This window comes from Castor canadensis, chromosome 8 (genome assembly GCF_047511655.1).
Source record: "Castor canadensis chromosome 8, mCasCan1.hap1v2, whole genome shotgun sequence".
NCBI lineage: Eukaryota > Metazoa > Chordata > Mammalia > Rodentia > Castoridae > Castor > Castor canadensis.
In genome coordinates, this window is record NC_133393.1 from 6,223,811 (window position 1) to 6,236,759 (window position 12,949).

At 42.9% G+C, this 12,949-nt stretch overlaps 1 protein-coding gene across 3 annotated transcripts in view; it reads left to right on the forward strand.

The window, feature by feature from the left end:
• The window catches only part of Tram2 (translocation associated membrane protein 2), a 79,726-nt gene that overhangs the window by 36,924 nt on the left and 29,853 nt on the right, over positions 1 to 12,949 (forward strand). For all 3 annotated transcript variants that reach the window (XM_020184771.2, XM_074081958.1, XM_074081957.1), the window contains exon 2: positions 1,264 to 1,327. In XM_020184771.2, the coding sequence (XP_020040360.1) occupies positions 1,264 to 1,327 (64 nt within the window). The remainder of the gene's footprint in view (positions 1 to 1,263; positions 1,328 to 12,949) is intronic.

The following is a 12,949-nucleotide window of genomic DNA, read 5'->3' on the forward strand; positions in this document are numbered from 1 at the left end:
GAAACCTGTGTGTTGGATAGTGCATTATTTTCCAGAGTTCCTTCTCATTGGATTTTCCCCTGATATTGGTAGAACATGTTTTGGACATCAGCACAAATACATGAAAGGATGCTACAGGAAGTAAATGACACCATGCCACTGAGTAACAGGTCTTGTTCACCAGGAGGACTTTTACTTTTTAAAAGAAGGCCTTGCCTGTATAGTATAGGTTGAAGACCTCCACCTCTCACTGGAGTGACAGGAGGACCTGTACTGTATCAACCACTCATTTCTACACTGGTTTTGCTGTGCTCCAGTGTATTTGTCCCTCTGTTCCTGAAGTGCATTCTATGACCTCTGTGTTTGGGGGAGAACTGGGAACTCCTCTTGGTGAGGTGTCTTTAGAGGCCTCCTGGGGCAGTGCCTGCTCCTCACCTGCCCTTGGTGCACATCTCAGAGCAGTGTGGGGGTGGCTCAGCCCAGCTGTATATCTGGGGAGCTGTAAACAACACTTAACAGCTGGGCCAGTGCCACCCCAGCTGCACCCCTGATTTTATAGACCAGAAACTTAGGCTCAGAGTGTAAAATTACTTGCTCATGGCTAACAGAGCCAGCACTGGAACCCAGGCAGTCGATTCTAGAGTTTGAGTTTCAAATGCTCATGTTTTATCATTTGTCCCCAGTAGTTTACCTGTCTCAGTACTGATTTGGTTATTAATAACCAGGTGACAACCACAGGGTTTTTCACAGCACAACTAAAACTACAGGCAGCTTTCGAAATAAACAAATCATGCCCCACAGAAGGGTAGATATGAAATTAGCAGCTGGAGATCTCTGTTTCTGAAGCTCAGACTTCTTTCGGGGCTACTGCTCAACATGCAGGTAACCTAAGTGCTGGGGAAACGGTGGCAGGACCTGAGCCCCTTGAAGGTTGTCACCCCATGAATGAATGAATGTCAGAGAGATCTGTATCATCGTTTGTGAGTTCTCAGCCTGCCAAATAGCTTGTTTCCTTCTGTCTGCAATCAGTATAAGTCTAAATACCATCTGGGTCCCAAGTTTGTTTTGGTTTTTAGTGCAGGTATGGGGTCAGGGGTGTCATTAAGGAAAAATGGAACAAAAACTGATGCTAACTCTGTATTCAGTAAAATTTTTAATCCAAGAGGTTTGGGGGTCTGAGATGTAAAAGGGGTAGGCCCTGGGAGCTGGTAGCAGGCTCCACTTTTTTTTTTTTTTAAATGTGGCCAAGAAATTAAACTAGAACTTTTCTCCTTTGTTTTCCAGGTCACAGCCAAGACTGCCTTCCTATTCATCTTACCTCAGTATAATGTTAGTGTGCCTACAGCAGGTAAGAAGAGCACTGGTTGTCCTCTCCCACAGCCTTGTTAACCATGAAGGACTTGGAAAACTTCCCTTTCATCTGTACATCTATGACCTTTTGGATATCTAACCTCAGCCTCCAGTGTCCTCCCACCGTTGGGTAGCAGTGTTGTATCTTCAGCTAGGAGCCTCCTTCCCACTGTTCTCCAGTGAACAGCACTGTACCATAGGGTGCTTCACGTGTCTCTGAGTCCTTCCCCTAAAGCATCTGGTTGTGGACATGACTTGAGACCCATGGCATTGATTTCTTCTCAAGACCCTGACCTCCTTTTTAAGTTTTTCAATGAGGAAACTGGGCAAGATGTTGTACTTTGATAGTACGTGGAAATATGGTGGGGACAAGAGCTGCACTGTGACTGAGTTGGAGTCAGGAGTAAACCATGTCTTAAACACGAGACCATCATGCAAGCCACTGACCCTAGCTGTTGCATCGTAAGCTGGCTTGTAGTCACTCAGTCTTTCCAGGATTCTACAGGGAGCCTAGCTGGCATGGTACCAAGTACCATATGGTCCTCATGAGTTTTTTCCATTCCAGATGTGGAGCTACAACTCAAGCAGCAGTAGGGCTGGGCAGTTGCATTGCTGGGCTGAGCTGGGGAGAGAGAGAACCCATTTGAAAAGGTAGCTGCTGCTCACCTCCAGCCAGTTGTTGGAACATAGGTTGTTGTAAACATAGAGTGACTGTTTTAGTTAGGTACATTGTGACCAAATACCTAACAGAAACAACTTGAAGGAGGAAGGATTTATTTTGACTCACAGTTTCAGAGAACTCAATTTGTGGTCACTTGGCTCTACACAGAACATCATGGCTATGGGATTGTGTGGTGGAGAAGAGCTGTTCACCTCATGATAGATAGGAAGCATAGAAAGGGGGAATGCAGGAAGGGTTCAAGAAAAATATAGCCCACAAAGACATGCCCCCACACCTCCTACTTTTCACCATTTCCCAGCAATGCTGTGATACTACAAAACCTTCAAGGGATTACTTCATCTGTTAGGTCAGAACTCTCACAATCTAATCATTGCCGGAAATGTCCTCACAGATACATCCAGAAGTCTGCTTTACTAATCTCCTAGGGATCTCTTGATCTAGTCAAGTTGACAATCAAGGTCAACTATCACAATGGCTAAGATTTTTCCATCTTTTTCCCAAGAGAATCAGAAGAAATTTCATTTTTAGATAGAAATAACCTGATTTTTAAATGTTGGTAACTAATTTAGAAATTTTGTGGACAGTGGTGCAGGGGTCAAATCAACACATCCACAGCCCAAGTCCAGTGCTCAGACCATGGTTCTGCAGCCAGGGTTCTCAGTTCTCCTCTCTTCATTTTATAGTGAAGAGGTGAGGTATCTTTAAGATAAGAGTCCTTTCTTTGTCTGGCTCCACCAGCTATGGCTGAAAGACTTTGGGAGTAAATCCATGACCCTGTACCCCATAGAGGATGTACCCAGGAATCTTTCATGGACCTACCCTGCAATCGCTGTAGCCAGGCCCTAGTAGAATTCATGCTTCTGGGACATCCAACCTGTTCCTTTTTTGGAGAGACAAATGAGGGACACTGTCAAGAAAGGAAGAAGATTCCATGCCATGGAAGAATGAACTGTGCAGCCTCTGTCAGTCTCAAGGAGCCAGGAAATGCCTCAACCAGACCATGGGTAGGAATCAAAGCAAATGGCCACTCGTTCCTCAGTGCACTCCAGCTGATAGCACAGTGGATTGTGTTACTCAGTGCCATGTGGTTGAAGGACAAAGTCAGGCTTGTTTTACCACTGTCACTTAGAAATCTTGAGACACCTGTAGATCCAGCTATAGTTATGATTTAATGACATATTTTTTAAATTGTGGTAAAATAAGTGGGCAGAGTGTTATGTGCCTGAAGTCTCAGTTACTGGGAAGGCTGAGGTAGGAGGATTTCTTGAACCTGGAATTCCAGGCCATACTGGGCAACACAAGACCGTCTATCAAAAATAGTATGGTTTTAAATATATATATAACGTACCTGTTTTTTTTTTTAATTACAGGTGCGTGCCTCTGTTCCCAGTCTAAAATTTATCATCGTAACCATTTTTAACTGTATAGTGTAGTATCACTGAGTGCATTCACATTGTGCTACAATCCATCTCAAAAAACCTTTCAATGTACTCATTAAACAGCACCTCCTATTCTACCCTCCCCCCAGTTCTTGGCAACCACTTTTCTACTTTCTCTATGAATTTGACGGATGAAGTACCTCACATACATAGAATCATATAGTGTTTGGTTTTTTTTGTGACTTAAGATTTATTTTTATTATTTTTTTTTTCTTGGAGGTGCTGGGGTTTGAATTTGGGGCCTCGCACTTGCTAGGCAGGCGCTCTACCACTTGAGCCACTCCCAGTCCTAGACTTATTTTTAAATGAACATTTTTCAAAAGATGTTTACATGAGCAATTATATAGAGAAAATATAAACCACAGATAAGTGCAAGAAGATAACAACCACACATGACCCCACCACTCAGTAAAAATTTTAGTTGAAACATTTTTGGGTATGGATTCATAACATGTTTTGGGGAGCATTAGAAAATTATGGCCATTTCCCATGTCATGTCATTAATTATTGTTCCTTTTATCAAGGCGTTTTGAAAAGCTCCAGAGTTTTTCCTTTTTTTTGATTACTGGGATTTGAACTCAGGGCCTTATACTTGCTTGGCAGGTGGCTCTACCGCTTTTGCTATGTCCCTACTTCACCCCGTTTCATCCCACTCTTATTTTCAGGTTGGCCTGGATCACAGTCGTCCTATTTGTTCTTCCCAAGTAGTTGGGATGACAGGTCTGTGCCACCATGTTCAGCTTTTATCAATTGAGATGGGGTCCCAATAACTTTTTTGCCTGGCTGACCTTGTACTATTATCCTCTCAGTCTCAGCCTCCTGAGTATCTAGGATTACAGGTGTGCCCATCATGCTTAGCCCAGAGTTATTCTCAATGGGAACTATCACAGAGTGTCTAATCAACTTCATATTATTGAATATTTAAGCTTCCAGTTTTTATTGTAAACTGCAGTGAACATTCTTGTGGTGAAATTTTTGGATCCATTCATGAATATTTTCTCAGGATTAATTCCTACCGCTAGAATTCCTGAGTTAAGTTAAAGACTTCATATATGTGTTGCCAGAATATCCCATACTTATGATCTATTAATCCTGATTTTGAAAGTATTTTTGTAACTGTAAAGCTTTTTTTTAAATGTCAGGATGCAAATTTGTAAATTTATAAAGAAATAGCCAGCTATCAGATATTACATTGATGTTTTCAGTCCATTTCTCCCCGAAGTCAACCCCGAAATGTGATTGCAAAAATCACAATCCAACACTACATTATAGTTCATCAGGAGAAAATACTGTCCTGGGAACCAGGGAAGTGAGTGTGCATGTGACCAAGGCTTACTTGAGAAGCATGTAGATGACAAGTGATAACTTGAAGCATCCATTCCACCACTGGGATGAGAAGTGTAGGCTGTGTGCTTTGGTATTGGACTGAGAGCCCTTGGGCATAAAGAGCTTCCCACAGAGTCTCTGGACTGTGCCGTGATTGATCACATCATGCCTTCATTGGTTTGCTTAGTTATTTGGTTGATCAAATATTTGTGGACCAGGCCCTTGGTGTAAAGTAATTTAAGGAAGGGAAGGGTAACAAACAAGTAAATAATAAATAATTTTAATTGTGACTGAGTGGTAAAGGAAACGTATAAGGATATATGATCAGGAGAAATAAAAGGATGATGACATCCTTTCCAAGAGGCTGGCTTGACTATGGGTAGGGATAGGGAGGGATGTGTGTGGGAGCATAGAGCAAAGAACATTCCTGATGGGGATCAGCATGTGCAAAGGTCCTCAGGTGAGAGACAAACACCTGGTGTGCTTTAGTGACAAAATGCTACCAGGGTGCATGGAGCTAGCGAGAGTCAGCATTTTCCAGGGTAGGACTACTGAATTCTGCTTCTGGAGAACTCTAGGCTTACCAGAGGCCTGGGTAAAGGTACATTAGAATCCATGCTAGACAGAGGGTTTTTAGTTACTTTTAGAGATGGAAGATAAAGTCTTATTAAATAGTCTGTCATTTCAATCTTGTTATTTGGGGCTATTCGAAATATGACAAGCAAATAGTTGAGAGAGACAATGAAATCAAAATAGCCTGCTTAGTTTTGTTTTCAGCTCCTTAATCACCAACCTAGTATGGTAATGTTTGGTTTGTAAGAACTGCAAACTTCTCATGAGAAAACGCTTTACAAGAACAGGTCTGTTAAGGTTGTGATTTCTAACTCCCTCCCCCCCCCCCAAAAAAAAAAAAAAAGCTCTTTAGGGCTGGACATGCTTGAAAATATATCCTTTTGTTTTGTTTTGTTTTGTATTGTTTTTTGTATAACCAGGGTAGATTCTAAGATTTCTTCTTTAAATAGTGGGTGCCTTGCTCAACTCGCTGTTTAAAGTTGAATTTTAGTAGAGTAGTGATTGTTTCCATACAAAGTGATCTGTCATTTCCATGTCCCTGTGTCTCGCTAAGGTTTTCAAGTTCTAAGGAAAACAAGCTGTGAGTAATGTCGATGAGGCTCTTGACTCCCTTCTTCTCTGCTCTCCTCTTCCCAGCTCCCAGATTTAGTCTCCTGGGCTATTGTAACAGAAGTACCACAAACGGAGTAGCTTACATGACGACATTTATTGCCTCACAGTTTGGAGGCTAGAAGTCAGGTCAAGGGGACAGGGAAGGATCTGTTTTAGGCCTTGCCTCAACTTCTGGTCCTTGGCTTTTGGCCGTGCAGCATCAGCCTTCACACAGTGCTCTCTGTATGTGCTGTGTGATTGTCCAATCTGTGTCCTAACCTCCCAGCTTATCTTAATTAATTATATCTGCAAAGACCCTACTTCCAAGCAAAGTCACATTCTAGGGTGCTGGAAGTCAAGTCTCCAAACATAGTGCTCTGAGGAGGGACACAGTTCATCCCATACCACTAGCTATATGATTTTGTTGCATTAAAATCAGCAAATTAAGAAAATTAGGCTCCAGGCAGAGAGTTGAGCACAGTAGTGGCCCTCATGGAGTACCCACCACCCTGGGGTCCCTCTGACTGGTTCTCTTTAAAGTCAATAGTGATAAGGCAGGAAGCATCTACTTTCATCAAATCTCCGCTCCCCTTCTTTCTGCCTGCAATCCTGCTAGGGTTGCCAGGCTGCAAATAAAAACCCAGGACTGCTTGTTAAATTTGAATTTCAGATAAATGAGCATATTTTTTGTAGCATATGTCCAGGCATGCATGGGATATGGTAATACTAACAAATTACTCATTGTGTGTCTGAAGTTCAAACTTAACTTGGCCACTGTGGATTTCTTTTTCTGTTCTTTTCTTTTCTTTTCTCTTTGTTTATTTGTTTCTATTGTGGTTCTGTGGCATAAACCCAGGACCTTGTGCTTGCTAGGCAAATACTCTACCACTTAAGCCATACTTCTAGCCCTTTTTGCTTTTTAGGTTATTTTTCAGATAGGGTCTCTTGTTTTTGCTGGGATCCAGCTTTGGACTTTATCCTCCTACCTATTCTTCCTAAATAGCTGGGATTACAGATGTGAGCCACTGCCCTCAGCCTCACCCTGAGTTTTATCTGTAACCATCCACCTTGCCCAGTTCTGGCAAAGAGTAAAATACCAGTTTTCTGGTCTTACCAATGGATACTATGAGTCTCCTTCTGTTAAAATACCACAAGGCATCTGGTATTATGGTCAGAAACGTATAGACTATAAGAGGTCACAAAATAATAGAAGTTTGGTTTTTCCCATAGCTGACTCAAGGCCTATTTGCCTCCCTTCTGATGTAGAACAGGTGAGACCACAGGGACCAAGCATTTATTTATGTGGTTTTCTGGGTTGTGCCATTCACATGCAAACCATTAATGTCCTTGGCCCATCCCTCCTCTGCAAAATGGAGAGTGGTGGTCTTAACCCCAGGGGTTCCTGAAGATAGGGAGCCATAAGGAGTCCTGTTAAGTGCTTGTGACTCAGATTTTCCACAGACCTGCACCATGGGCAGGACCTGGGAACCTGTTAGAAATGCACTGTCAGAACCTACATTTATCGAGACCCTCAGATAGTCATGAAAGTTTAGGAAGATCCTGTGGCTACGAAAGTTTGAGAAGCCAATTGCAAGTTACATGGGCAAATAGCTCCAGTTAGGAGCTTTCAAATAAATAATCCTGTGCTTTTAAGAACCTCAGCGGTTAAGATAAGGAAACCTACTAATTCCAGTAACTCTATTTGTGTCTTTCTGGCCTCTTCCAGTTTTGTTTTTTCTGTAAACATTTGGTGTGGAGAGGGATGGAGGAGGTGGGAGTATCACCACCTGGGTTCTTAGTCGCTGGGGTCACATCTCCTTAAGAATTCATGGACACATTTGTAACAGTGTGGGTAGGAGTCCTGGTAGCTTTGATGCTCCTGATCCTGCCTGTAGCTGCACATGTAGAACAGAAAGTCTGAGGTGGGGAATCTTTTCAAGGGAAAGGGCTTGTTTTGCAGTGACCAAGGGTGACAAGGATCCATTCCCTGTCTCTGTTGATTTCAGGCAGTTTTATCATTGTCATCTGCTGTGTTGTGTTTTGTAGTAAGAGAAAAAAAGCCCGGAAACTCCTGCACCATAGCTTGGCCATTGTTCCATGGTCCTTTCTAGGATGAGATGAGATGCCCATAAAAACAACCTCAGACAGACGGTTTTAAAGCCTCATTCAGCTGAAGGCCTTTGTCCAGGGCTCAGAGTGGTTCTTGTTTCCTTTGCTGGCTGGCAGGAATTGCAGTTGCCTCCTGCTTGTGTCATATTCTTGAAAGATTGGTATCACATATCAAACTGAGCCCCTCTTTGTAAGATGAGCTCATGGGAACAAGAAAGGAAGAGACAGGTGGACAGCAGTAGCTTTGGAGATGGAAGCCTAACTTGATTACAGATGAAAGCTATCCAACATGGACCTGTGGCTGTTACAGCTGGAGGAGACTTGAGACTCAGCCAGCCTGGCCTGATGCTCTTGTAGTTGAGGGAACTGGACTCAGAGAATTGATTGATCCCAAGAACACACCAGTAAGGGCAGAGGAGGTGTTCAGCTTGCCTATATCCCATGCAGCACCAGGACACAGGAAAGCTGAAGAAAGGCTGGGTTTGCTAAATGGGCTTCGGGGGATGCAAGCAGGGAGGCAGAGACCGTGCTCTGTCATGGCCCTGTTGTGCCCAGCGGCCAACATGTCCTACATGAATAAGAGAAACATAAACCAGAGTCCCCAATGTGTCTGGCCATGGCGGGAGCCTCTACCCAGGACTTACAGCCAGCCTAGATTTGACTTTTTTTTTCAATAATGAAAACTTAAAAAGTTTTCTGCACAGTTGTGCAGAAAGGTGGACAAATATAAGCATTCATCCTGATGAATTCTCACAAACTGAACATATGCATGCAATCTAAGTGTCCCTTTCCAGCCTAGACTTGATTTTATGCGATTCTCTGTCACAGCCCATAGAATTTATTCTGTTCAGTGTGGCACTTGTAGAGGCTTAAAGAAACAGAACCATGGAGTTGTGGGATAAGTTTTCAGGTTGAAACCTGTGACCAGTGGGGACAGGGGTGTCTCTGACCTGCTGAATCTCGCTTTCTCCCCTTCTTGCCATATACAAACCTCCTGACCTGGATTCCCCCTCCCATTTTTCCTGACCTTTACCTCCTGGTCCAGTTAGAATACTCTTCTTCTGATCAGATGTTCTTACTCATGTATTTTTGCCCTCAGTTCAATAATGGGTTTGTTGATTTTTTTTTTTTTTTTTTTTTTTTTGCTATTGCTGCTTGAGAGATTACTTTTCAAACTTCATGGTTCTCAGTGGCTTTTTTTTCTTCCCCAAAGTCCACACCTTCCCCCAGCTGTAAGAACTCTGCACATGTCACAGCCTACTGAATGCATGTGTCACATCCAGGGCATGCTGTAAGAAGCCAGAGATTTGAAGACTGCAGTGGGGTCTGAAGTATGTGCCTGGATCCTACAAATTCTATACACTTTTCTGGTAAAGGCCTTATAAAAAGGAATGGTGTCTCAAGGAAACAATTCAGAGGCTATCGGCTTTTCTTACCATCTTCAACCCTTCTTTCATCTTTGCTACACTTTTTACACTAAAATATATATATATATTTATCCTTTGTCTTCCTACCTTGTGGTAAAGTTGAAGAAAATATATTTATTCCAAAGCATACAATCTCAAGTTAAATAGAGATTTTGAAATTCTGGGGCTGGAAGAATGGTTCAAGTGGTAGAGCACCTGCCTAACAAGTATGAGGTCCTCAGTTCGATCCCCAATACCTTGAAAAAAAAAATTGGAAAATATGTCAGTTGTATCTTCAGTTGCCTGGGCTGCCGCCTGTGTGTGTGCGTGTGCGTGTGCGTGCGTGTGTGTGCGTGTATGTGTGTGTGTGTTGTGTGTTTCTTCTCAGGCTGGAGGGAATGATCTCTTCTAGGCCTCTCTCCTTGGTTTGTGGATGGCCATCTTCTCCCTGTGTCTCTTCACATCATTCACCAGAATTCTGTGTGTCTGAGCCTTTGTCTAATTTTCCACTTAAAAAAGGATACCAGTCATAATGGAGCAGCGTCTACCCTAATGACCTTACTTTAACTTGTTATCTCTGTAAATAAAATCACATTTGGAGGTATTGGGGATTAAGACTCCAACATATGTTGGAGGGGAGCACAATTCAACCCATAACTGTGTGCACATGAATGTTTGCGTGTGTTCACAATGTCGTTATCTGAGAACCATCATGGTGCTTGTAGTTAAAATGCCACTGGTCATTTTTTCCAGTTGAGGAGTCCAGAGAGGGAGTAGCCAGGCTGCCCAGAGGACGGAGCATAGGTGGAGGTCAGAATCCCCTTTAAGGCTGTGTCCCTACACCTTGGGGATTGTGACATGCTTTCAGTGTTAATGAAAGCAAAGGGGAGCTAGGAAGCAGAGAGGCCTGATGGGGAGATGATGGGGTTAGCTCTGGCATCTGTAGTCCTGGTCTTGTCCTCACTAGCTACAGGTCCTGCAGGCACAGTTTCTGTTTGTTTCTGAGTCTCAGCTGCCATGTCAGTAAACAGGGATAATACTTAGGATTACAGTAGAGGACTAAATGATGTCACTTACCAAGCATGCTCAAAATAGTGCACAGCCAATAATTGGCTTGTAACTGCCACTTGTATTATTTATCCTAAAGGAGTACTCTAATAGGAATTTTTCTGGGGCTAATCAAAGCAAATGATCTGTTCCTTCTGGTTTTTCCTGTTGGAAAAAGTCATAATGTCATCTATTTGCACGGCACTTTATAAGTCAGTTATATATTTTATTTTTCCCCCTGTGGTACTGAGAATTGAACCCAGGGCCTCCTGCATGCTATGCAAGTGTCTTTTCACTTGAACCATATCCCAGCTTGTTTTTATTTTGTTTTTGAGAAAGGGCTCCCTTTGCCCCAGGTGGCCTCAGACTTGCCATCCTCCACCTCTAGTACCTGGATGTACCACCATGTCTGGCTCTATTCTATACTTAAAGCTTTGTGAGAAAGGGTAGTTGGTTTATTCTTGTTGTGCAGAAGGGGTACGTGACTCAGACCTTGGATTACATGACAGGCAAACAGCAGCTCCAGAGATGAGTTGTGGGTCTTTTCATGAATGTTCCTGGCCACTATGAACTGTGAGGTGGAGAAGACACCACTTTTTGTTTGTTTCATTTTGCAAATCAGGGAGAATTTAAACATTTGTTGTAAAATTTATTGTTTGGATATAAAATATGCTTATGTGGTTCAAATATAAACCTGTATAAAAAGTGGCAGAGCAAAAGTCTTGTTCCGCCCCCCCCCTCCTTCCTATCATTCCCATCCCCTGTGGGCAATCACTATTTCCTGAGTCCCCTGCCTCCCTCCTTCCCTCCCTCCCTTCCTCTCTCCTTCCTTTCCTCCCTTCCTTCCCTCCCTCCTTCTTTCCTTCCTTCCTTTTTCCATTCCTCCTTTCCTCCCTCCCTCCTCCCTCATGACAGAACTCAGGACCTCACCATTGCTTAGCAAGTGCTCTGCCACTGACCTACATCATCAGACCCTATTTCCAGGATTTCTTATCTGCCTTCTAGAGTTGCTTTATGCAAATACAATGACTTATTTTTCTTCCCTGACTTTTTTACATAATAGGCAGAAAACTGTATATTCTCTCCTATGCATTGCTTTTATTCCACTAAATAATGTGTCCTGGATATCATTTTGTTACGTGCTGGTGTTGAGGGTCCTTGCCTTCACAGGCCAGGGAACTGGCTCGTGAGGCAGCTGAATGATGAGTCAAAGCCGGTACATAAAGTGGGATTTGTTAGGGAGAAAGGAAAGGTTACAGCTAGGGAACTGCAGCAGAGCCTGGAAGCTGGTGGCTCGCTGCACGGTGAAGGCTGGGGTTTTTATGGACTTTTTAACTCTGGGTTAGGTGGGTTTTTCTCATTGGCCATGGATTCATGGCTTTCAGGTGAACTGGTTTGGTTTACACCTTTATTGAGGGAAGGGGACAATCTTGAGAGCATTTTGCTCATCAGCCCTGTGGCAGATCTGTTTCTCTCCTTTAGGATGCAGGAATGCAGGCCTCCATCTCCTCAGGATGTAGGAATGCTAGTGCCCTCCATGGGGGATGGGATACCCCCTCATCTGCCTTAGGTCTCCAGACCCAACAAATCCCCCCTCTGAGACAAGCATCCAACTGCTGTTGGGGAGAGGGACAATGATGACTCATCTGGGGGGGTGGATAGGGAGAGGGTACTTGTCTCAGGGGTTGACCCGTGTAGTCTCTAGGGGCCCCAGTAGAACGGGATGGAGGGCTCATGCCTAGGCTGAGGTGAGTATTCCTTGACTAAAAGCTGGAGTGTGATCTGTTGGACCTGTTGAGATATAAATCTGGAGAGAACATTTATTATACAAGACCCGAATAGGAATATTAGTAGGAGCATAAAAAGGTGTCTGGTAAGGGCTGCATATCTAGGGATCTAGATTTTACAAAATCCTGTAACTCCCAAGAAAGCTCTAAGCTGTTTTTTATGGTATGGGGGAGTGGGAAATGGAGGATTGGGTTGATTCCCTCATGACTTAGGGAGTGAGTTTGTCCCTTTAAGAGCACACCTAGGTAGGTGACCTGTGGGAGGCAGGGGCTGTCAGGATTTAGGATAAATGTAACACTTTTGGATAAAAGAGATCTTTAGCTTATTATTTTATATAAATTGACACTTTTAACTTTGTAAATGTTTGTACCATATTTAGATAAAGTATAGACACCACACAGTTATAAAGTGGTCATTTAAGACACATGAGCAAATACATAAATGAACTCTGATTTAGTAGTACTTAAAGCTTGACAAGATCAACAGAAAACACAAGTAATTTTTTGATAAAAATCTTTCCCTATAACAGTTTTTTTTTAGATGTTACTTACAGCAGAACAATATTAAGATAACCTTGTTATTTTATAGACATAGAGAATTTGATTTTGGTTTGACATGACCCAAAAAATCTTTTAGGCAACTCTTAGATTATAGTCAAC